Source organism: Arvicola amphibius, chromosome 8, assembly GCF_903992535.2.
Source record: "Arvicola amphibius chromosome 8, mArvAmp1.2, whole genome shotgun sequence".
NCBI lineage: Eukaryota > Metazoa > Chordata > Mammalia > Rodentia > Cricetidae > Arvicola > Arvicola amphibius.
The window spans coordinates 68,797,491-68,822,270 of record NC_052054.1 but is presented as its reverse complement, the minus strand read 5'-3'; the positions used below and the strand labels follow the sequence as shown (position 1 = coordinate 68,822,270).

At 36.5% G+C, this 24,780-nt stretch overlaps 1 protein-coding gene across 1 annotated transcript in view; it reads left to right on the top strand.

The window, feature by feature from the left end:
• LOC119821807 (vomeronasal type-1 receptor 4-like) overlaps window positions 1–20,142 on the top strand; it is a 29,468-nt gene extending 9,326 nt beyond the window's left edge. The window contains exon 4 of the mRNA XM_042055590.1: window positions 19,259–20,142. Within this exon, the coding sequence (XP_041911524.1) occupies window positions 19,259–20,142 (884 nt within the window). The remainder of the gene's footprint in view (window positions 1–19,258) is intronic.
• Window positions 20,143–24,780: the final 4,638 nt, after the last annotated feature.

Genomic DNA, 24,780 nt, shown 5'->3' with positions numbered 1-24,780 from the left:
ACTCAGAAACTATATTAATTAAATCACTGCTTGGCCCACTAGCTCTAGCTTCTTATTGGCTAACTCTTACATATTAATTTAACCCATTTCTATTAATCTGTGTATTACCATGTGGCTGTGGCTTACCAGCTAAAGTTCTGGCATCTGGTCTCTGGTGGGGCTACATGGCTTATCCTTCACTCTGCCTCCTTTCTCCCAGCATTCTGTTTAGTTTTCCCTGACTAGCTCTGTTCCCCTATAGCTCTGCTATAGGTCCAAATCAGTTCCTTTATTAACCAATGATATTTACATCATGCAGAGGGGAATCCCACATCACTCCTCATATTATTCCACAAAATAAAGCAGAGAAACATTATCAAATTAATTTTATGTAGCCATAGTTACTCTTATTCCCAACCTGCATAAGGACTCAACAACAAAAGAGAATTATGGACCAATTTACCTTATAAATATGGATGCAAAATTACTCAATAAAGTACTTGGAAACTAAATCCAAGAACACATCAAAAAAGATCATCAACCATGATCAATTAGGCTTCGTCTCAGAAATGCAAAGATGGTTCAATACACAAAAACCAGTAAATGAAAACCAGTGTACAAGCAAACTGAAAGGAAAAACCCACATGATCTTCTGAAATGATGAAGAAAAGGCCTGTGACAAAATCCGACAGCCTTTCATGATAAAAGTCCTTTGGAGGTTTGGATGCAAGAGACGTACATCAACATGATAAATTCAGCTTACAGCAAGCTAACATAAAAATAAATAGAAAGAAGCACAATGCAATTTCACTTAAAAAAACAAGACAAGGTTTTCTACTGTCTCCATATTTATTCGATGGAGTGCTTGAAGTCTTAGCTCAAGAAATAAGACAAATGAAAGAAATCAAAGGAATACATGTTGGAAAGGAAATAAATCAAAGTATTCTTTGCAGATGATATGATAGTATATATAAGTGACCATAAAATTTCATTAGGGTACTCTTAGAGCTCAAATAATATAAAATATCTTGGAGGTAACTCTAACCAAGCAAGTGAAACATTTGAATGATAAAATGTTCAAGTCACTGAATAAAGTTATAGAAGAAGATATCACAAGATGAAAAGATCTCTAAAATTCATGTGTCAGTAGGATTCACATAGAAAATGGCCATTCTTCCAAAAGCAGTCTGCAGAGTCAATGCAATCCCAAACAAAATTCCAACACATTATTTTACAGACCTAAAAAGGACAATTCTCAACTTAATATAAAAAAAAGCCAAACCACTTAGGATAGCTAAAACAACCCTAAACAGTAAAAGAATTGCTGGAAGTCTCACAATTACCAAGATCAAGTTGTACTACGAATCTATAGTAATTAAAACTGCATAGTATTGGCATAAAAACAGGCAAAATAATCAATGAAATGGAATTGATGACCCAGACATAAATCCAGACACCTGATTTTCAACAAAGAAGTCACAAAAACACACTAGAAAAAGGAGAGAATCTTCCACAAATTGTTCTGCTTGAGCTGGTTGTCTGCATAAAGAATAATGCAAATAGTTATGTCCTTATCACCCTACACAAAACTCAAGTCTAAGTAGATGAAAAAGACCTCAACATAAAACAAAAAGCAATCTGCAGAGTCAATGCAATCCCAAACAATTTCATATCTGATAGAGGACTAATATCCCAGATTTTCCCTATTCACTCTTGGGATCTTAGTTCTTCTCTAGCAATTTGTCCTCCTGGTTCCCTTTGCTATCTCCCGTCTCTGTTTCTCTAGCTCTCCCACTCTCTCTGCTCTCATGGCCCATTCAGTCTATTTTTTTTCTGTCCCTGCTCTGGACTCTTCCAGATGCCAGTGGCTGTTCTTTCCCTAATATTTACAGGAAAAGCCTTCTACTCAGTGATACCTTGGAGTGGTCATGCCCATATTTTCATTGAAAAAATGTCCAAGTATTAAGGAGCATGGGAGAAAGTAGAGTTCTCAGGTCTGTGTGCACCACATCCTTAAGTCAAATTTTTAAAATGATTCATCCTTGTTATGTATGCCATTCTTTGCTGACTTTCATGTTGTAGAGAATTCTATTGTGTGTCTATAAAATAATTTAGTTGACAGTTGATGGGTAGATCCTTTTAATGTGAACTATGAAGAAGGAGGCTGCTGTGAGCTTTACTATAATTGAATCCAAGTGCACATGCATTCCAAAGGAGCAGCTTTCATTAAGTATCACTATATATTGTGACCTGCATTTCTCAATATAATGACAGAAGATTTAAAAAAAAATGAATCCAACAGTAGCAATACTTCCAGTAGAAGTACAAGAAAGTTGTTCTCTGGTCTGTCTTTGTTGACTCTTGATGGCAACATTTTAAATGGTTTTCAACTTTATTTTTTGAAAATTACATTTTCAAATGTATGTTCCTAAAACATGATGAAATTGAAAATTTACTTTATAAACTTTGTACATGAAAAAAACCTATCTGACTATAGAAAAGAGAATCTGGGAAGGGAAGTGAAACTCAGGGACTAGAGAGGTTAGGATGGGGGCAGGGGCACTGGGGGTGGGTAAGAACTGTTGAGAGGAGCCAGGACTCTGTAAGAGGTACTTGGAATGATTGAGAGTCTGGCAGTCAACATCCACTTTGATATGTTAAAGGACTCTCTAGTTAGTCCTTTATCCCGAGTGTTTTTGGGACAAAACAACACTGAGATGTGGAAATGGTCTTGAATGCTGGGCGATAGGAAAAGGCCCTCCTGGGGCAAGGCCTTGCGACTTGCTTACACTTAACTAGCAATGAAACTCTGAACTCTGTTCCTTTAGCTTGACTCTCTGTCATTCCCTTTGTAATCCAAGGCCTGACAGAAAAGTTCCCATCCCAATTCTTAATTGCTTCCTTGGAACTGCTCAAGTAATTTGAACTTTTTTTTTCTGTTTTGTTTTAGATTTTAACAAGAACTCAGGATCGAGGTGTTTAAAAGTTACTTCAGACCCTTGTGGAGACACTAACTAACATTATGGAATTATAGTTGAGTTGAAAATCCCCAATCTGCTGGGAAGGAATACCAAGAGATTGTGAACATTTAAATCGGGGCAAGTGTCTCATCACAGTTTCAGCAGACTCACATCTTGAGGCAATATGCACCATTATGGGGTCATCAAGCCCTGAGGTGAGTGAGCAGAGCACAGGATTATTAAGGCACTAGAAAACACTCCTTGGATGGCATGCCCATGTTCTTGAATGCATCTTATTATCTTATTTTCTTTCCAAGTTCTCCATTTAATTGTAGTTTTTCTTAAAATCCATGTTAAGATAGGATGGTGTTTCTTTTCTCTTCTTTTCTTTTTTTTTCTTTTTTTCTTTTCTTTTCTTTTCTTTCTTTTTTCCTTTTTTTTTTTTTTTTTTTTTTTTTTTTTTTTTTTTTTTTTTTTTTTTTTTGAGACAGGGTTTCTCTGTGTATCCCTGATTGTCCTGGAACTCCCTCAGTAGACCAGGCCGGTTTTGGACTCACAAAGATCTGCCTGTCTCTGTCTCCAGAGTGCTAGGATTAAAGGCATGTGCCATCCACCATTGCCTGGTTAGGATGGTTTTTCTCAAAGAACTGCTGTAAGTTGAAGGTTTGTCTATGTCCTAACCCCCAAGGACTGATATTTTTTGGGGGTGTGTATGGGTGTGCACCTGGAGGTACATGTATGTGGCATATGTATGCATGCATTATGGAGGACAGAGGTCTGCGTCAGGTATGTTTTTCAGTCACCACCCATCCATGTGTGTGCAATATGTGTGTGAGGGTGCAGGCATATGAATACAACAGTATACATATGAAGGTCAGAGTATAATTCAGGAATTGGTTCTTGCCTTCTTGAAGCAGAGTCTCTTTTATTTCTGTTACTTTGCCAGTCACTCCAGGTTGGCTTGTCTGCAAGCCCTTTCCCTTTCCTGGCTGTTGTGAACAATTTACATAGATGTACAAGTGTCTCTGGGGTAGGAAATAAGTCCTACCCAGTGTATACCCAGACTTATAGCTGAGTTATGTGGTAATTCTGTTTTTAATTTACTGACAAATCTTTGTACTTATTTCTATAATGAACTTAATACCCTACCCTTCCACCAGCACTGAATGAGAATTCCTTTTCCCCACACCTTTGCCATGATTTATTGTGCCTATTCTCTTGATTTTAATCATTTTAAGGGGTGTCATGGAGTATCAAAGTATTTGTAATTTGCATATCTCTTATAACTAATGACACTGAATACTTCTGAAATAATTTTCTGGTCATTTGTGTTTCCTCTTTAAAGAACTCTCTGCCCATTTTATTAACCTTTTTGTTGACTGCAAGATTTGTGAAGAGGCTGTTTAATTTTTATTTTCCTTTATACATTTTAGGCTTCAGCTCCTGATTTGAAGTATAGAAGCCAATGATGTTCTCCCATTCTGTAGGTTAGTTAGCTGATAGCTTCCTTTAATGTGCAGAAAGCTTTTAATTTCACACAATTTTATGCTTCAATTCTTGACTTATTTCCTGTACTACTAGTCTTGTTGCCTCTACCTACATCTTATATTATTAACATTTGCCTCTGGGAGTTTTAATATTTCAGTTTTAGAATAATGTAACATTAATTTTTGTGCATGGTGAGGGTGATATAGACATAATCCCATTTTTCTGCAGGTGGTTATCCATTTTACATAAAGTCATTCAGAATCAGAAGGTCTGACCATGGAGTCACACCTGGTCTTGATTTAATTTTGGTATGTGGTACGTATCCAAAAATTTGTCCATTTCTTTTAGTTTTTCCAATTTTTTTTTAGTACAGGTTTTTGAAGTATGACCTAATGATTCTCTGGATTTTCTCTGTCTGTTAGGTACCCTTTTCATTTCTGATTTTGTTAATTTGGATGTTCGCTCTCTGCCCTTTGACTAGTTTGGATAAGGGTATGTGTATCTTTTTGATTTTCTCAAATAACCAACTCTTTGTTTCATTTTTTTCATGTTTTCATGTTTTTTGTATTTTTTTTGTTTCTGTTTTGATTTCAGTCCTCAATTTAAATATTTCCTGTCATCTACTCCACCTAGAGGAATCTGCTTCTTTTGTTCTAGAGCTTTCAGGTGAGCTATAAAGTCATGAGTGTGAGTTTTCTCCTTTTTCTTTTTGTAGGCACTTACCGCTTTGAAATTTCCTCTTATCACTTTCAAAGTGTTCCATAAGTTTTTGTATGCTGTGCATTCATTTTTGTTGAATTCTAGAAAGTCTTTAAGTTTTTTCTTTATTTCTTCCTTGACTCAGTGGTGACACTGTTCAGTTTACATGCGTGTGTAGCCTTTCTGCAATTAGTGTTATTGAATTCTAACTTTAAGCCATGGTGATCTGATAAGATACAGGGTGTTTATTCCAGTTTTTCCTGTATCTCTTAAGGTTTGTTTTGTTACTGAGTTTGTGGTCAATTTTAGAGAAGGTTGCATGAGGTGCTGAGAAGATGGTATATTCTTTTGTGCTTGGGTGAAATGTTCTATAGATGTCTGTTAAATTTTTTAAGTCATGACGTTTGTTCTCTTGTTTCTCTGGTAAGTTTCTGTCTGGTTGACCTGTCCATTGGTGAGAGTGGGGCATTGGAGTCTCCTACTATTAGTGTGTGGGATTTGATTCATGATTTAAGCTTTTGTAATGTTTCTTTTACATATGTGGGTGCTTTTGTATTTGGGGCATAGATGTTCAGAATTGAAAGTTCATCTTAATGAATTTTTCTTGTGATGAGTATGAAGTATCCTCCTTCATCTCTTCTGATTGATTTTAGTTTTAAGTCTATTTTGTTAGATATCAAGATAGCTACATCTGCTTGTTTCTTAGGTCCATTTGTTTGGAAAATCTTTTTGGAACCCTTTACTCTAAGGTAATACCTGTCTTTGATGTTGAGGTATGTTTCTTGCATGCAATAGAAGGATGGATACTGCTTTTGTATCCATTCTGTTAGCCTGTATCTTTTTGTAGGTGAATTGAGTTTATTTATATTAAGAGATATTAATGACCAGTGATTGTCAATTCTTGTCATTTTTCTGTGTTGGTGTTTGTGTTTCTCTTCTTTGGGATTTGCAGGTGTGAGGCTGTATGTGTTTTTATAGTTGCAGCTAGCTTCCTTGGGTTGGAGTTTTCCTTCTCATACTTTTTGTAATACTGGGTTTGTGGACAGATATTGTTTAAATCTGGTTTTGTTATTGAATATCTTATTTTCTCCATCTATGGTGGTTTCCTGGGTATAGGAAACCTTTCCTGGGTATAGCTGTCTGGGCTTGCATTCATGGTCTCTTAGTCCATGAATCTGTCCAGGACCTTCTGGCTTTTGGGGTTTCCATTGAGAATTTGTGTGTAAGTCTGATAGGTCTGCCTTTATATGTCACTTGGCCTTTTTCCTTTGCAGCTCTTCATATTCTTTCTTGTTTCCGTTTGTTTAGTGCTTTGATTATTATATGGGAAAGGGACTTTCTTTTCTTGTCCATTCTATTTGATGTTCTGCAAGCTTCTTGTAACTTCATAGGCATTTCCTTCTTTAGGTTGGGAAAGTTTTCTTCTATGATTTTTTTGAATATATTTTCTGTGCCTTTGAGTTGGAGTACTTCTTCTTCTATCCCTATTATTCTTAGGCTTGGTCTTTTCATGGGGTCTCAGATTTCCTGGATGTTTTGTATTAAGAATGTGTTGGATTTAACATTTTATTTGACCGATGAATCTAATTCCTCTACTCTATCTTTTACTTCTTAAATTCTCTCTTTTATCTCTTGTAATCTGTTGGTTAGCTTGTATCTGTAGATCCTGTTCATTTACCCAGATTTTCTATTTTCAATATGTCAGTGATCAGCCTTGACAAAAATACTACTTGCTAGGGTAGGGGTGTAGGGATTTATAAATATTAGTAAAGATACCAAGATACATATAAAACAATGAAACATAAAAAAATCATAGAGTATTACTGGGAAGGAGTTCCAGTGAATACTGAAATCACCCGTGTTTAATTTACAGTTGCTTAAAATACCCCTGACCCCAAATGGTAGGAGCAAGACAAAAACCTGCATTAACATGATACAAGGAAATGAACAGACCAATTGAAGTTTGTGAACTACATTCATAGTTAAATATTCTGCTGCTAGAACAAAACAAGTCATGCTCACACCCTAAACTAAAACATTCTGTAGGCAAACCACTCCCTGAATGGGATCCAATGTTATCTCTTTAAGGGAACTGGAACTTTAGTTGGATCCCTAGACCTTTATTTGACATAGAAACATATCTACTTCTCTATTTCTGAAATACAAGGGCTAGATGTTATCCACACTGTTGATAATTACCTTGAGAGAGCAGAACTCTCTGATCAAAGACTAGGTGAGACCTTTGTTTGAGGTAGAAACACATAACTTTGAAGGAATAGAGGTAAATTCCAACTCTGTAACCTTTGATCAAGGTAGAAATAAGCTCACATTTTTGGGCCTCCACACCAGTGTTCTCTTGGTTTGTGTGTGTGTGTGTGTGTGTGTGTGTGTGTTTATTGACTCTATTTCAATTTTCAAGTCAAACTGTTTGAACTGTTTGCTTCAGCTGCTATCATTGGTATTTTTGATCCTAGCCATTTTGACTGGTGTCAGATGGTACCTAGGAGTTGTTTTGATTTGCATTTCCTTGAATACTAAGGATATTGAACATTTTCTTAAAATCTCTGTTTAGTTCTATACCCCATTTTTTAATTAGATTATTTGAAATTTTGATGTCTAATTTTTGAGTTCTTTATTTATTTTGGAGATCAGTGCTCTGATGTGGGGTGGTGAATGTTTTTTTTATTCAATAGGCTGCCTTTTTGTATTATTGACTGTGTCCTTTGCTTTACATAAGCTTCTCAGTTTCAGGATGTCCCATTCATTTATTGTTGTTCCCAGTGTCTGTGCTACTGCGATTATATTTAGGAAGTGGTCTCCTGTGCCCATGCACTTTGTCTTCTGTCAGGTTCAGTGTGGTCAAATTTATATGGCAGTCTTTAATCCATTTGGATTTGAGTTTTGTGCGTGGAGGTAGATATGGATCTATTTTCTTTCAGCTACATGTTGACATCCAGTTATGCTAGCATCATATGTTGAAAATGCTTTTTCTCCCATTGTATATTTTTAGTTTCTTTGTCAAAAATCAGATGTTCATAGGTGTGTAGATTAATATCTGCATCTTAGATTCAATTACATTGGTCAATCTCTTTGTTTTTATGCCAATAACAAGCTGTTTTTATTACTGTAGCTTTATAATAGAACTTGGTGTCAAGAATGCCGATGCCTCTGGAAGTTCCTTTATTGTATAGGATGGTTTTGGCTATTCTGTTTTTTTTGTTTTTTTTTTTGTTTTGTTTTTTTGTTTTTATCCATATGAAGTTGATTATTGTTCTTTCAAGGTCAGTGAAGAATTGTGTTAGTATTTTGATGGGTATTGCATTGGTAGGATTTCCATTTTTATTATGTTGATCCTACCTATTCAAGAACATGGGTGATCTTTCCATTTTCTGATATGTTCTTTCCTCAAAGACTTGAAAGTTTTTATCAAAAAAGTTTTTACTTCTTTGGTTAGGGTTACCCCAGCATATTTTATGTTATTTGTTGTTATTATGAAAGATGATGTTTCTCTGATTTCTTTCTCAGCATCTTCATCATTTGTATATAGGAGGGCTACTGATTATTTTGAGTTGATCTTGAATCCTGCCATATTACTGAAGGTATTTATCAGCTGTAGAAGTTTTCTAGAAGAGTTTTTGGGGTCACTTATGTATACTACCATATCATCTACAAATAATGAAAGTTTGACTTCTTCTTTCCAATTTGAATTCCACTGATCTTCTTTATTTTGTCTTATTGCTCAGCCAGAACTTCAAGAACTATGTTGGAAAAATATGGAGAGAATGGACAGCCTTGTCTGGTTCCTGATTTTAGGGCGATTGCTTTGAGTTTCTCTCCATTTAAATTAATGTTAACTGTTGGCTTGCTGTATATTGCTTTTAGATATATTCCTTGTATCCCTTATCTCTCCAAGACTGTTATCATAAAGAGGTGTTGGATTTTGTCAAATGCCTTTTCAGCACCTAATGAGATGATCATATTGTTTCTTCTTTCAGTTTATTTATATGGTGGATTACATTGATAGATCTTTGTACGTTGAACCATCCCTGCAACTCTTGAAGCTGACTTGATCATGGTAGATGAGTTTTTTTTTTTTTTTGATGTGTTCTTGGATTTGGTTTGACAGTATTTTATTGAGTATTTTTGCTTCTAGGTTCATCAGGGAGATTGATCTATAATTCTCTTTCTTGGCTGAGTCTTTGTGTGGTTTTGGTATCAAGGTAACTGTAGCCTTATAAAAACTATTTGGCTATATTCCTTCTGTTTCTATTATGTGGAAGACTTTGAGGAGTATAGGTATTACCTCTTCTTTGAAGTTCTGGTAGAATTCTGCACTGAAATCATTTGGCCCTGGGCTTTGCTTTTTTTTTTTTTTTTTGTTGGGAAGCTTTTGATGACAGCTTCTATTTCCTTGCAGGTTAAAGGTCTATTTAAATTGTTCACCTGGGCTTGATTCAATTTTGGCATGTGATACCTATCCAGAAAACTGTCCATTTAAAAAAAAATTCCAGTTTTTTAGAGTACAGGTTTTTGTAGTGTGACCTAATGATTCTCTGGATTTCCCCATTGTCTGTTGTTATGTCCCCATTTTAGGTTCTTATTTTGTTAATTTGAATATCCTCTCTCTGTGTTTCAATTAGTTTGGTTAAGGGTTTGTCTATCTTGTCAGTTTTCTCAAAGAACCAGTTATTTGGTTCATTGATTGTTTGTATTGTTTGTTTCTATTTTGTAGATGGGAGCGGCAGGCCGCTTCCCACCACCTGACTAGCTTTACCCGAAATAATTACACGGAAACTGTATGTATTTAAACACTGTCTGGCCCGTTGGTTTTAGCCTTTTATTGGATAATTTTTACATCTTGTTTTAACCCATATTTAGTTATCTGTGTAGCCCCATGCGGTGGTGGCTTACTGGGAAGATCTTAACCTGTATCCATCTCAGAGAGGAGAGCTATGGCGTCTGTCTGAGGTGTCTGCCATCACTATTTTCTTGATTTCATCACTTTAATTTGATTATTTCCTATTATCTACTTCTCCTGGGTGAGTCTGCTTCTTTTTGTTCTAGAGCTTTCAGGTGTGCTGTTAAGTCACTAGTGTGAACTTTCTCCATTTTCTTTCTGTAGGCACTTAGTACTATCAAATTTCTCTTAGCAATGCTTTCATAGTGTCTCATAGGTTTGAGTACATTGTGTCTTCAATTTTGTTGAATTCTAAGAAATCATTAATTTCTTTCTTTCTTTCTTTCTTTCTTTCTTTCTTTCTTTCTTTCTTTCTTTCTTTCTTTCTTTCTTCCTTGACCTAGGGGTGGTTCAATAGACCACGTTTAATTTCCATGTGTTTGTGGGCTTTCTGAAATTAATGTTGCTGTTGAATTCTAATTTTAAGCCATGGTAATCTGATAAGATATAGGGGCTTACTCCATTTTTTTTGTACTGTGGAGATTTGCTTTGTTACTGAGTATGTGGTCAATTTTAGAAAGTTTCCATGAGGTGCTGAGAAGAAGGTATATTCTTTTGTGTTTGGGTGGAATATTCTGTAGATGTCTGTTAATTCCATTTGAGTCATGATATCTGTTCTCTTATTTCTCTGTTAGGTTTCTGTATGGTTGACCTGTCCATTGGAGAGAGTGTGTTGTTGAAGTCTACTGCTATAAGTGTGTGGGGTTTGACGTATGATTTAAGTTTTCTTTTACATATGTGGGTGCTCTTGGATTAGGGGCATAGATGTTCATTATTACGACTTCATCTTGATGGATTTCCTGTTATGAGCATAAAGTGTTCTTCTCCACCTATTTGGATTGATTTTATTTTGAAGTCTATTTTGTTAGATATTAAAATAGTTGCACCTCTTGTTTCTTAGGTCCATTTGATTGGAAAACCTTTTCCCAACACTTTACTCTGAGGTAGTGTCTGTCTTTGAGGTTAAGGTATGTTTCTTGTATACTACATAAGGTTGGATGCTGTTTTTGTATCCATTCACTTAACCTGTGCCTTTATATAGGTGAATTGAGTCCATTGGTATTAAGCGATATTAATGACCAGTGATGTTAATTCCTGTTATTTTTTCAGTGCTAGTGTGTGTGTTTTCCTTCTTTGGGTTTTGTTGGTGTGAGTTTATCTGTTGCCTGTGTTTTTTGGGTGCAGTTAGTTTCCTTAGGTTGGGGTTTTCCTTCTAGTACTTTCTATATAGCTGGATTTGTGGATAACTGTTATTTAAATCTGGTTTTGTCATGGAATATCTTGTTTTTTCCCTCAATGGTCATTGAAAGCTTTACTGGGTATAGTAGTCTGGGTTTGCATCTGTGGTCTCTTAGTGTCTGCATCACATCTATCCAGGACCTTCTGGCTTTCATCATTTCCATTGAGAAGTCAGCTGTATTTCTGATAGATCTACCTTTTTATATGTTACTTGACCTTTTTCCTTTGCAGCTCTTAATATTCTTTCTTTATTCTGTATGTTTTGAATTTTGATTATTATATGGCAAGGGAAATTTTATTTTGATCCAGTCTATTTGGTATTCTGTGAACTTCTTATACCTTCATAGGAATTTTCTTCTTTAGGTTGGGAAAATTTTCTTCTATGATTTTGTTAAATATATTTTCTGTGCTTTTGAGCTGGAGTTCTCCTTCTGTCCCTATAATTCTTAAATTTGGTCTTTTCATAGTGAACCAGATTTCCTGGATGTTTTGTGTTAAAAAATTGTTGGATTTGTTTTCTTTGACCAATGGATTGATTTCCTCTATATCTCAACCCCTGAGATTTTCTCTTCTATCTCTTTTATTCTGTTGGTTATGCTTGCCTCTGTAGTTCCTGTTCACTTACCCAGAATTTCCACATCCAGAATTCCCTTGGTTTGTGCTTCTTTTATTGCCTCTATTTCAGCCTTCAAGTCTTGATCTGTTTGCTTAACCAGTTTGATTTCCTTGGATTCTTTTGAGAGATTTATTAATTTCTTCCAATTATTTGTTTTTCTTTTTCTCCATTTCTTTAAGGAAGTATTTCATTTTTTCTTTAAATGTCTCTATCATCTTCATAAAGTTACATTTACAATCATTTTCTTTTGCTTCCTCTGGGTTAGGATGATCAAGTCTTCCTGTTGTATTACCACCAAGTTCTGATGTTACTATGTTGCTTTTCAGGGCATTGGAAGAATTCTTGCATTGGTGCCTAACCATCTCTTTGTTCAATTGATGCTGCCAGTATCTTTGTGTCCTGGTCCAATCCTTGCAGTGCCTGTCTGTGTCTTGTAAACTGTTCTTGGTCAGCTCTATACTATCACTTCTGTGTCTCGGGGTTTTGGAGTAGCCTACTTACAGAAGCTCACATGCTGGCTGGCTTTAGAAGCTGAGGCAAGTGGGATGGACCTGGGGTTTTGCCCCAGTATGGAGGGTCTAGAGAGTGGGGTGTCCTGCCTGGTTGCTGGTCACTCACCTTTTGGTCCTCTCTGTGTAACAGCAGGCTGTGTTTCAAAATATTATCCATAATGGTTATTGATATGCTCCTTTCTAAATAACTAGGACAGCAAGAAATTAACACTTTATAACATAATTAACACTTTCTGAACTATTTAGGAAATCTACACATACACTTTTTTTACATTCTGATACATTATTATTAGTTTTACTTCCATTTTCAAGAAATGATATTTTCTTTTAATTTTATTTTTAGTACAACTAATTTTCTTCTACCTTTTCGGATATAATTCTATCTTTGTTGTCTTATGCATTATTTGTGAGAATTCTATGCATATTACAGAAATAACCTCTTGGTCTTACAGCTTCATAACATCTGGGGTTTTATTTATGCTTTCATTGTTTCTTATGTTCAATATTTATCTTATTTGTTATGGTAGCATTCCCTCTCCCTCCCCCCATATAATGCAACTTAGATGGTGAGTTTCTCTGAAAAGGGTTGGGAAATAAATGCCACATTCGGTCCTGGCTTTGAATTTTATTCACTGGAATATTTGTTTTCCTATGACATTATTGTGATTCTTGTCACATGTGAAGGAACCTGTAGAAGGTTCATGTAGAAGGCATCATGGGTCCAAAATGATGCCTTGAGTTTGATAACTTAACTGTTGTTATATGGTGTAATGTTGCACTAAAAACTTCATTTCTAATGCTAGTATGAATCTTAGTGCCTTGCATATGTTTGGCAAGCACTGTGTTATTGGTAAGAGCCCACAGACCCAGAGAATATTCACAAAAAGTCTGGGAATATGAGTAGTGGCCTATAAATTTTTTTAAATTAATTTCTGCGATTTTTCTAGAGCATAAAATTATCTCACATAGTGCTTGAAATGTAAAAATTATTAAAAAAATGATAAAACTTGCCATTTTTCTCATGTTAAATTTTCCATCAATATTGAGAAAACATTAACTGAATATTAGATTGAAAAAAAATACTGTTACCTGAAACTACACCATCATGCCTACATACCTTACATGGCACTTTCTTCATGACACACATTCTAAAAATCAGGAAGGCAAGCAAATCTAGGAAATGAGCATGTGTCTGATTGATAGATGTAGTAGATACTTGATGTCTGACAAAATCCTGACAAAAGCCACTTGAAGAATGAGATATTTATATCAGCTCACAGGTGGATGATACATCTGTCATGGTTGGCAGCAGCAGCAGCAGGCATGGTGGGTGATCACACTGCAACTTATGTTCATGCCCAGAGAGAGATGACTGAGGATACTCAGATGCCATACATATTCCTTTTTATTAAGCCAAAAACACAGTCTATGAGATGGTGCTGCCCATATTCAGGGTGGGTCTTCGTGCCTCAGACTTTGAAATGCCTAGAGCTCCAACTCACTCAGGTTGACAATGATGGCTATCCACCACAAGCCCACAGTTGTCAACATGACACCTAAACAACCCACTTCTACCCACAAGAATTCAATGTTTAATTATAAAAATAATTACATATAGTGAGGATAATAAAAATTTACTCAATTTTATCTTTCTTCTGCAAACTGCATATTTAACCAAGTGGAGATAAATATACACATGCCACAAACTGACAAAAACAAAAGATTCCACTAGAGAAATTATCAATCTTTACCATTACTGGAAAACTTCAAACCTTTATAGTTTGAATATGTTACTTAATTGTTGTATGAGGCCTCTTGTTTGTTCCTGGCTGCTCAGCCCCAAAATATTCACATAGAAACTGTATTATTTAAATCACTGCTTGGTCTATTAGCTCTAAGTTCTTTTTTTTTTTTTTGTTTTTGTTTTTGTTTTTTCGAGACAGGGTTTCTCTGTAGCTTTGGAGCCTGTCCTGGAACTAGCTCTTGTAGACCAGGCTGGTCTCGAACTCACAGAGATCCGCCTGCCTCTGCCTCCCGAGTGCTGGGATTAAAGGCGTGCCCCACCACCGCCCGGCTAGCTCTAAGTTCTTATTGGCTAGCTCTTACATCTTAATTTAACTCATTTCTATCAATCTGTGTCTGTGGCTTACAGGCAAGGTTCTATCCAGTGTGGCTTACAGGCAAGGTTTTGTCAGGCATCTGTCTCTGGTGGGGCTTCATAGCTTCTCCTGACTCTGCCTTCTTTCTTTCAGCATTCAGTTTTCTTTTCCCCACCTAGCTCTACTCTGCCCTATCATAGGCCAAGCCAGCTTCTTTATTAATTAACCAATAAAAGTAACATATACAGAAGGACTTCCCACACCACTTAACTGCTTTAGATAGCTGTCATTATTTTGAAAGAGATGTACCACAAGACTAAATGCTTCTTTTTTTGAACTCTGTACCTGCAAATGCATGTGTGCACTGTGATCTATTTACAAGATCCTTCAAAGAATGATAACCCTACAGCAAGAGGCCACCAGGATCTGTAAGTCTGATTTTACGTAAGAGGAAGGGCATACTCTAAATCTTGAAAATGAATGACTGGTACACACACGATATGAACAAGTCCTTTAGAAAATGTGTCTCCAGCCAAGGAAACACAGAAGAACCACTACATTCCCCTCCTTCAAGCCCCTTAGTATGATGTTCTTCAGAGTCACAAATCCTCCCCAGTGACTCAGCTTGTTCCAGATCCAAACAAGGCCATACAACTGACTTCACTTTCCTAGTACTGAACTTTGGAAACTTTTGATTTTGTGTGTACTCCAGGGACTCAAAGACAAGTTCCCTTCCCAATTACTCTTAATTGCTGCCTTGGATATGCTGATGTAATTTGGAAATATTTTTGTTGATTTATAACTGAAGAACTGCTGAAGTGTTTTTAAATCCCTTTTGTAGATGATGCTATGGATGCTGAGCTGAGATAAATGCCACTCATGTGGTGAAAAAGGAGAACAGGGAATAAGACTCTTATAAATTAGGGCCTGTAGTTTCATCCAACACATGATGAACTTACCTTTTACCCCAACACGTACTACTGTGGTATCACAAAACACACAGGTAAGAAACTTTTACTTTTATACCAAGACATGGGTAATTGGAAATGAGACATAAATGACTATGATGAAGGACTTTGTCACTGAGATTGGAAGTGAACAGTATGAAACCTTTTTACAGGCAAGGAAAGGTGTTGGCTACTGGGTGTGCAATGTACTCTTTTTCCTGTAACATGGGCAATAGTAATTTATTCCACAGATTCTAGAAGTGAAGAAGGTTCCTGTTTCCCATATCTTCTTTAATATTCATTGTCAGATGTTTTTCATGATAGCCATTCTCTTTGGAGATATAGCATCTCAAAGTAGTTTTAATTTATTTTTCCTAATAACTAAGGATATCGAACAACCGTTTTTCTTGGAGGCAGGGTCTCACTGTGTAGTGTATCCATGACTGACTTGAAGCTTACTATGTAGACCAGTCTTGCCTAGAACTCACAGAGTTCCATAAGCCTGCAAGTGCTGGGATTAAAGATATATCAGTCATCACTGAATAAACTGTGTTGCCCAGGCTTGTCTTGAACTACTGACCCCATCCCTGTCCCTGCCACTTCAGCACACCCTACCATCATGTTCCACCACAACTTTTAAAAATAGTTACTGCTCATCCGTGTTTCCTTTTGAAAAATATGTGCTCACTTTATTAGTCCATTTATTAGTTTGCAGTTTTGTTTTCTTCATATATACTTTTTTTTATTTCTTTGTGAATTCCAGATATTATTCCCATGTCTGGAGTGTAGCTGGTCAATGGCTCTCCAGTTCTGTGGGTTGTTTGTGCATTCTGCTCATAGTTTCTTTTGATGTAAAGAAACTTTTAAACTTCATGTGGTTCCACCTGCTGATACTTGGGGCTAATTCCTGTGCTAATGAAGTGTTTTTCACAAAGCTCTTGCTTACCCCAGTATCTTGAAGATTGCTCCCTATGTTTTCATTCTGCAGTTTTAGAATTTAAATTAAGGTCTTTTATCCTTCTCAAATTGATTTTTCTACAAAGTGAAAATAGGAATCAATAAATGTTCTTCATCTGTAGGTGAATATCCAGTTTTGATAGTACCATTTGCTAATTGACTCACTATTATTTATTGCAATCTTTGTCACCTTTGTATAAAAATATGTGGCCATAGGTTTCTTGGCTTAATCCTGAATCCTCGCTTCTGTTCCATTTGTTTAACTGTTTTTAATGCCAGTATCAGGCTGTCTTATCAGCTAACTCCACAGTATTATTTAAGGTCAGCTAGCATGATACCTCCAGCTCTGTTATTAATTCTTAGGATTGCTTTAGCTATTTATAGTCCTTTACAGTTCCATACAAATTCCTCGATTTTTATATGTCTGAAAGATATGATATGGGAATTTTGATATGTAGGCTGATTTTAGAAGCATGGTCATTTTCACAATATTAATTCTGCCAAGCAGGAGCAGGAAGTTCTTTCCATTGTGTGATATCTTGTTTGCTTTCCTCTTTCAATCTTAACAGAAATATACCAAAAGATGGAACCACATGTTTATCTCATGAGACAAAGAAAAGACCTTTGACGGTGTCCACCATCCCTTCATGATAAAATTCCTTCAGAGACAAGGGTAGAGGAAAACCATCTCAGTACAATAAAGGCAATTTATAGAAAATTCATCATGTTAATTGGAGAGAAACTCAAAATCATTCCCACTAAAATCCTGAATATGAGGCTATCTACTCTTTCCATACCTATTCAATATAGTACCTGAAGTTATAGCTAGAACAATAAGATAATTGAAGGAAGTCAAGGAGATACACGTTTGAAAGGAAGAATGATAGAGGAGGGTCATCTGTATATCTGTTGTTTCATTGGTTAATTAATAAAGAAAACTGCTTGGCCTGATAGGTCAGAACGTAGGCGGAGTAGACAGAACAGAAGTGTGGGAGAAAGAAAGCAGAGTCAGGCAGACGCTTCAGGCAGTCGCCATGCCTCTCCTCTCTTAGTCGGATGCAGGTTAAGATCTTTCCTGGTAAGTGACCACCTCGTGGTGCTACATATATTACTAAATATGGGTTAGTCAAGATATGAGCGTTAGCCAATAAGAGGCTGAAACTAATGGGCCAAGCAGTGTTTAAATGAATACAGTTTCCATGTAATTATTTTGGGTGTAAAGCTAGCTGGGTGGCAGGACGCAGCCCCGCCGCTCCATCTACAGAAGAAGTCAAAATATCTTTCTCTTCAGATGACATGATTTTATACATAAAAGACCCAAAAGACTCCTCCAGGAAACTTCTACAGTTGATAAACATTTTAAGCAAAGTAATAGGATACAAAATAACACAGAAAAATCAGTAATCTTCCTAGCCACAACTGAGAGACTGAGAAAGAAATCAGAGAAAGAACAGCTTTAAGAATAGATTAAAAAACAAAATATGTTAGAATAACTCACCAAATAAGTGAAAGATTTGAATAATAAAATCTTTATGGTATCAAAGAAAAAAATTGGAGAAAACACCCGAAGCCAAAGTTCGGCTATGTTCATGGGTCAGCAGGATTAATATCGCATACTAGCATGCAGGAAAAATGGCCATCTTACCATAGGCAACTTACATATTAAGTTCAATCTTCATTATAATGTCAACATATTTATTCACAGAAATTGAAAAAAAGAATCTTAAGCTTCACATGCAAATACAAAAGACCCAGAACAACTAAAGACTCTTAAATAAAAGACTGGCTGGGTGTTTCACAATACCAGATCTCAAATTGTACTAGAGAATGACACTAGTAAAGATAGCATGACACTGGTATAAAAACGGACACATAGAAGTCCTGGATGTAACGCCACACATCCAAGGACATTTGATTTTTCATAAAGAAGCATAAAATACATATGAGAAAAAGAGCCGGCATCTTTAACAAATAGTGATGGATGACTGAATGCGGAGGAATGCAAATAGATCTGCATCTGTCACCATGCACAAAACTCAACTCCAAGTTGATCTAAGATCTCACCATAAGAAGATGGTTCCTGAGAACTTGTCCCTAATAATTGTTAAAGTATAAAATATGCTTGTACTCACTGGCATAATAAAGCTCTTTTGAGCAGGACCCTAATAGCACAGGTATTGAAACCAACCATTAATAAGTGGTACCTCTGAAGGTATGTAGCTCTTGTGCAGAAAAAGACACCATCATTTGAGCGAAGTGAAAGCTCTCATCTGTGCCTTCCTTGTGGTGGGATTACTAATGAGTTCCATCGTGACCAGATGTTCCATGGATGATGAGGATCTGAACTCACCTCTTCACACTTGTGCTGAAAATGCTTTAGTGACAGATTTCTACCCAACCCTTACAAAATACTTTTTATAGAGATACCATTAAACAAATGTTCCAAATAACTTATTCATATATGCAAGAAAGAGTTGTGTGTTTATTCTTAAGAAATGTTTTCATTGTTATAATGAGAATAAATTAATGATATTTTCCATATATAAGAAACACGCAATTAATGGGCAGACACTTTAAGATGAGACTATTTTTCTTGATCCTGAAAGTTTACTAACTGGCCATAGAAAATTCTAATGATGTTACCATAAAAGTCAATGTAACAAATATTTTGGAAACATTTATTAGAGGGAAAGGTTTATGAAGAATATGATGAGATACTGATTTAATTTAAGCTAGTAAGAAATTATTGCAAATGTTAGTTTTTCTCCTTGCTTCTGTTGATATAAATACATTTGTCTGTTTTAGATGACAAGAAGATGGCTCCTGAGAACTTGTCAATGGGGATGTTTTCCTTGTCCCAGACAGTTGTGGGAATCCTGGGAAACTCGTCAGTTTTGTTCCATTATTTTATATCTTTATTCTCTGGAAAGTACCTGATGCCCAAAGATGAGATTTTAAAACATCTTACTCTAGCCAACTCATTGTCTATTATCTCAAGAGGGATTCCACAGACAATGGCATTGTTTGGCTTTCAATCATTCCTGGATGACATCACATGTAAAGCTATTGTCTACAGTAATCGAGTATCCCGAGAGGTTTCCCTGCATACCATGTGCTTCTTGAGTTGTTTCCAAGCTATCACAATCAGCCCCAACAACTCCAGGTGGGGGAAACTTAAACAAAGAGCCATCAAGTATATTGTTCCCTCCTGTTCACTCAGCTGGCTTGTATACCTGCTTCTGAACAGCAAAGTTGCTATGATGGTTGGCCATACCAACTTAAATTTCACTAGGAAATTCAATGTGGCCTACTGCTCATCATTTAATATTAGTAGCATCCCACTATCTTTATTTTTGATCTGTTTCATTGATATTTTCTATCTGAGTCTCATGGCCTGGGCCAGTGTCTCCATGGTGAGTATCCTCAATAGGCACAAGAAGCAGGTACTGTACCTCCGCAGTTCCCACCATTGCCTCAGGGTATCACCTGAAGCCAGAGCCACCCAAGTCATCCTGATCTCAGTGTGCACCTATGTCACCTTCTACTCAATGACTTTCATCCTGATTTTTTATACAGTGTTCTTTGATAGACCAAAGCTGTGGTTAGTAAACATTTTTGCCTTTCTTGAATCATGTTTCCCCACCTTTTGTCCATTCCTACTCATCACCAAAAAAACCTTCTTTTTATAAGATCTGTTTTCCCTGATGATAGTTTTATAAGTTCTGGTCACCTTTGTATTTTGACATATTCATGTATTCTTTTACTCATTTGGGACAATGAGGCTCACTAATAACTGGATGATTTAGGCCATTCTATTGCACTGTAAGACAGACGCCAGCATTTTTCCTAGTCTTTATAATAGTGCCTACAGAGTTCCACAAGTTAAAACATCTTTTTGTTTGCATTGCAAAATCTCTGAAATTAGACATCATCATGAAGTGGAGAACAACCTATGCTTACAGATGGCCAAGCAACTATTGTGGATTGAATTTCTCTACAGGAGCAGGCTGGACTCCATTTTTAATGCTGACAATGAGTGAGAGAAATGAAGGAAGGCAAAAATTTGATACATGAATAATTTCAGGTGTTTGACAAGAGCATGTTTTTATGACTGACTCAAGTCATCCTGTGCCCTGCTTCACTGAACTTCTGCTTTGGAATCTGATGAGCTATGTTAGTGGCTCTATTGTGAGTTTCTACCTCCAGAGGCAAGTAAAGCAATTTGTATCTCAGAGCCCTCCAAGCCATCTTGAACTGCTGTGATTGTCCATCCCCTTCCATTAGGTCTCTTCCATCATTGCACGCTTCCGGAAAGTTTTGATGACTCAAGGCTTTACATGATAAATGCCTTCACATTTACAGAAGTAGAATGACCATATTTTTCCTCTTTGGATACATTTTGCCATGGGAATGATGGTCTCCTGAGTATATCACAGATTCTTGTGGCTCCTATTCTCTGATGAATTTGTTTTTTCTTTCTTGCTGCTGGTATAAGCTGGTATATGCTGCTCATAGTGGACCAGACACCATTATGTCCTTTGATAACATCATACATTAGAAAGACATAGTCATTCCAACTGTCATACAGACTTCAACACATTTAAGTGAAGCTGCCATGTCCCAAGGGTACTTGATAGTTAGATAAATGTATGACACAATTAGGACATAAATTGGCCTTCATATGAGATGGCTATCATTTGAATACTGTATTGGGTAATGAAACTGAAAGCAGGAAAAGTTCCAGAAAATGTCTAGAAATGTAATCAATCAAAAATAAAAAGAACCTGTGTGAATGAGTCCTGTATCACATAAGAGATCTTGGTCATTTAATAAAAGTAATTTTCTTTCAGAATTGCATATACAGGAATACACATTTTGTGTGTTACACATACTTTAACAATCATTATGTATACACTATTATGTGACTTGATATTAACATGATATTAACATACCATGACATTGGCAAACTGAAACTTAATTAAATCATTGAGAGTTAAAGTAGGACATAGATCCATAGAAACTCAAAAATTGCATTTGAAAATGTAGTTTGTTGCAACAATTATGGAAAACGTTTGCCACAGTCTTGTGAAAGACATAACAGATTATCAAACATTCAAATTTTATTTATTTATTTATAGGTTAAACTTTTTGAGTTTGCTGGAACCTCCAAGGGAGGGAGTAGGCCAGAGCCAGAGACCTCTGTGAGACCAGGCCCAAACCAGGGACCTCCACAGGAGTGCGCCCAGGTTAGGGACATCTACAGAAACAAGGCTGAGCCACCAACCTCTGCCAGAGTAACCTTGAGTCACTGAACTCCACAGGAGCAGGTCCAAGGGAGCCACCGCTGAGGGAGCAGGTCTGAACTAGAGATCTCTGCCAGACTTGGTGGCACGAATCAGTGCCTCTCTGAGGTAGCAGGCCTAAGCCAGCAATATCCACTGGAGCAGGCCCAATACAACAATCTCTGATGGAGTAGGCCTGAGCCAGTGACCTCTGCCAGAGCAGGCCCAAGGCAGTAACCTCAGCAGAAAGAGTCCCAAGCAATCAATCTCCATAGGAGCAGGCCGGAACGACCCCTGGTACTGCAGAGTGAACCCCGGGAGCACAGAGCAACCTCCAGGAACATGGAGTGACCAACAGGGTGACTGGAACCATGGCCCTGACTGCACCACAAGGAGCAACTATCTGAGCCTTTGATTTACATACTAGGTAACAAAACAAACGTCACCAGATACAAAAAAAAATTGGGATAACCCCACGTATCTTATCAGACCACCATAGCTGAAAATTAAAATTCCAAAACTAATTCCAGAAATCCCACAGACACATTGAAATTAAACAATGCTCACCTGAAGCATCAATGGGTCAAGGAAGAAATTAAAGACTTCCTAAAATTCAACAAAAATGAACACACAATATACCTAAATTTATGAGACACAATGAAAAAAGTTTTTTTTAAGATTTTATTTATTTATTATGTATACAACATTCTGCCTCCATGTATGCCCACATGCCAGAATAGGGCAACAGATCTCATTACAGATGGTTGTGAGCCACCATGTGGTTGCTGGGAATTGAACTCAGGACCTTTGGAAGAGCAGCCAGTGCTCTTAACCAATGAGCCATCTCTCCAGCCCCTGAAAACAGTGTTAAGAGGAAAATTCATAGCACTAAATGCATATATAAAGAAGTTGGAAAAATCCCACCCTAGAGAATTAATAGAACATTTGAAAACTCTAGAACGAAAAGAAACAAAGTGGCCCCGGACAACTAGATAGCATGAAATAATCAAATTGAGAGCTGAAATCAACAAAATAGAAACAAAGAAAATAATACAAAGAATCAATGAGACAAAGAGTTGGTTCTTTGAAAAAATAAAATAGGCAAACCTTATTCCAAACTAACCAAAAGGCAAAGAGAGAGAGAGAAAGAGAGAGAGAGAGAGAGAAACCAAATTAACAAAATCAGAAATGAAGAGGGAGACATAACAACAGACACAGACAAAACCCAGAGAATCATTAGGTCCTATTTCAAAAACCTGCTTCCACAAAATAAGAAAACTTATAAGAAATGGACAACTTTCTGGATAAATATCACTTACGAAAATTAAATCAAGACCAGATAAGCAAATTAAATAGACCTATAACTGCTAAGAAATAGAAACAGTCATTAAAAGTCTCACAACCAAAAAAAAAAAAAAAAAAGGCCCCGGACAAGATGGTTTCAGCTCAAAATTCTATAAGATTTCAAAGAAGAATTTATCAATATTCTTCAAATTGTCAGATTGTTCCACGCAATAGAAACAGAAGGAACATTGCCAAACTCTTTTTATGAGGCTACAATTACCCTGATACCCAAACCACATAAAGACATTACTACAAAAGAGAATACAGACCTATCTCACTCATGAACGTTGATGCAAAAATACTAAATAAACTACTGGCAAATCGAATCCAAGAACACATCAGAAAAAATCATCCACCATGATCAAGTTGAGTCCATCCCAGAGATGCAGAGATGTTTCAACATGTGAAAAATCTGTCAATATAATTCACCATATAAACAAACTGAAAAATAAAAACCACATGAACTCTACAGCATGGACAGGCTCACTGTGAGCCTTGTCAGTTTGCTTGCTCACCTTCCTGGACTTAGGGGGAGCTGGGAGGACCTTGGACTTAACATAGTGAAGGGAACCCTGATGGCTCTTTGTCTTTGGAGAGGGGTGGAGTGGGGGTATGGGTGGAAGGGAGGGGAGGGAAGGGGGAGGAGATGGAAATCTTGAATAAAAAAATGAGAAAACAAAACAAAACAAAAAAAAAGAATTCAAAATTGGAATGGGGTAATTGACACCTTTTGTTACCATTATCTATGAAACAATTAAACAACCTAATACATAAAAAAAAACCACATCATTATCTTATTAGATGCTGTCAAAGCCTTCCATAAAATACAACATCCCTTCATGATAAAGGTCTTGGAGAGAGCAGGGATATAAGAAACATACCTAAAAATAATAAAGACCATATACAGCAAGCCAACAGTCAACATCAAACTAAATGGAGAGAAACTCAAAGTGATCCCACTGAAATCAGGAACAAGACAAAGTTGTCTACTTTCTCCATATCGATTCAATATAGTTCTTAAGGTTCTAGCTAGAGCATTAATGAAAGGAGTTCAGGGGATACAAATCAGAAAAAAGAAGTCAAACTCTCACTATTTGCTGATGATATGATAGTTTACATAAGTGATCCTAAAAATTCTACCAAGGAACTTTTCTACAACTCATAAACACTTTCAGTAATGTGGCAGGATACAAGATTAACTCAAAAAAATCAGTAGCCCTCCTATACAAAGATGATAAAAGTGCTGGGGAAGAAATCAGAGAAGCAACACCTTTACAATAGCACAAATGGCATAAAATATATCAGAGTAACTCTAACCAAACAAGTGGAAGACTTCTATGACAAGAACTTTAAATCTTAGAAGAAAGAAATTGAAGAAGACACCAGAAAGTGGAAAGATCTCTCATGCTCTTGGGTATGCAGAATTAACATAGTAAAAATGGCAATCTTACCAAAAGCAATCTACAGATTCAATGCAATGCCCATCAAAATTCTGGCAAAATTCCTCACAGACCTCAAAAGAACAGTACTCAACTTCATATGGAAAAGCAAAATCCCAGGATAGTCAAAACAGTCCTGTACAATAAAGGAACTTCTGGAGGCATCACAATCCCTGACTTCAAACTCTACTACAGAGATATAGTACTGAAAATAGCCTGATATTAGCATAAGAGCAGACAGGAGGACCAATGGAACCCAATC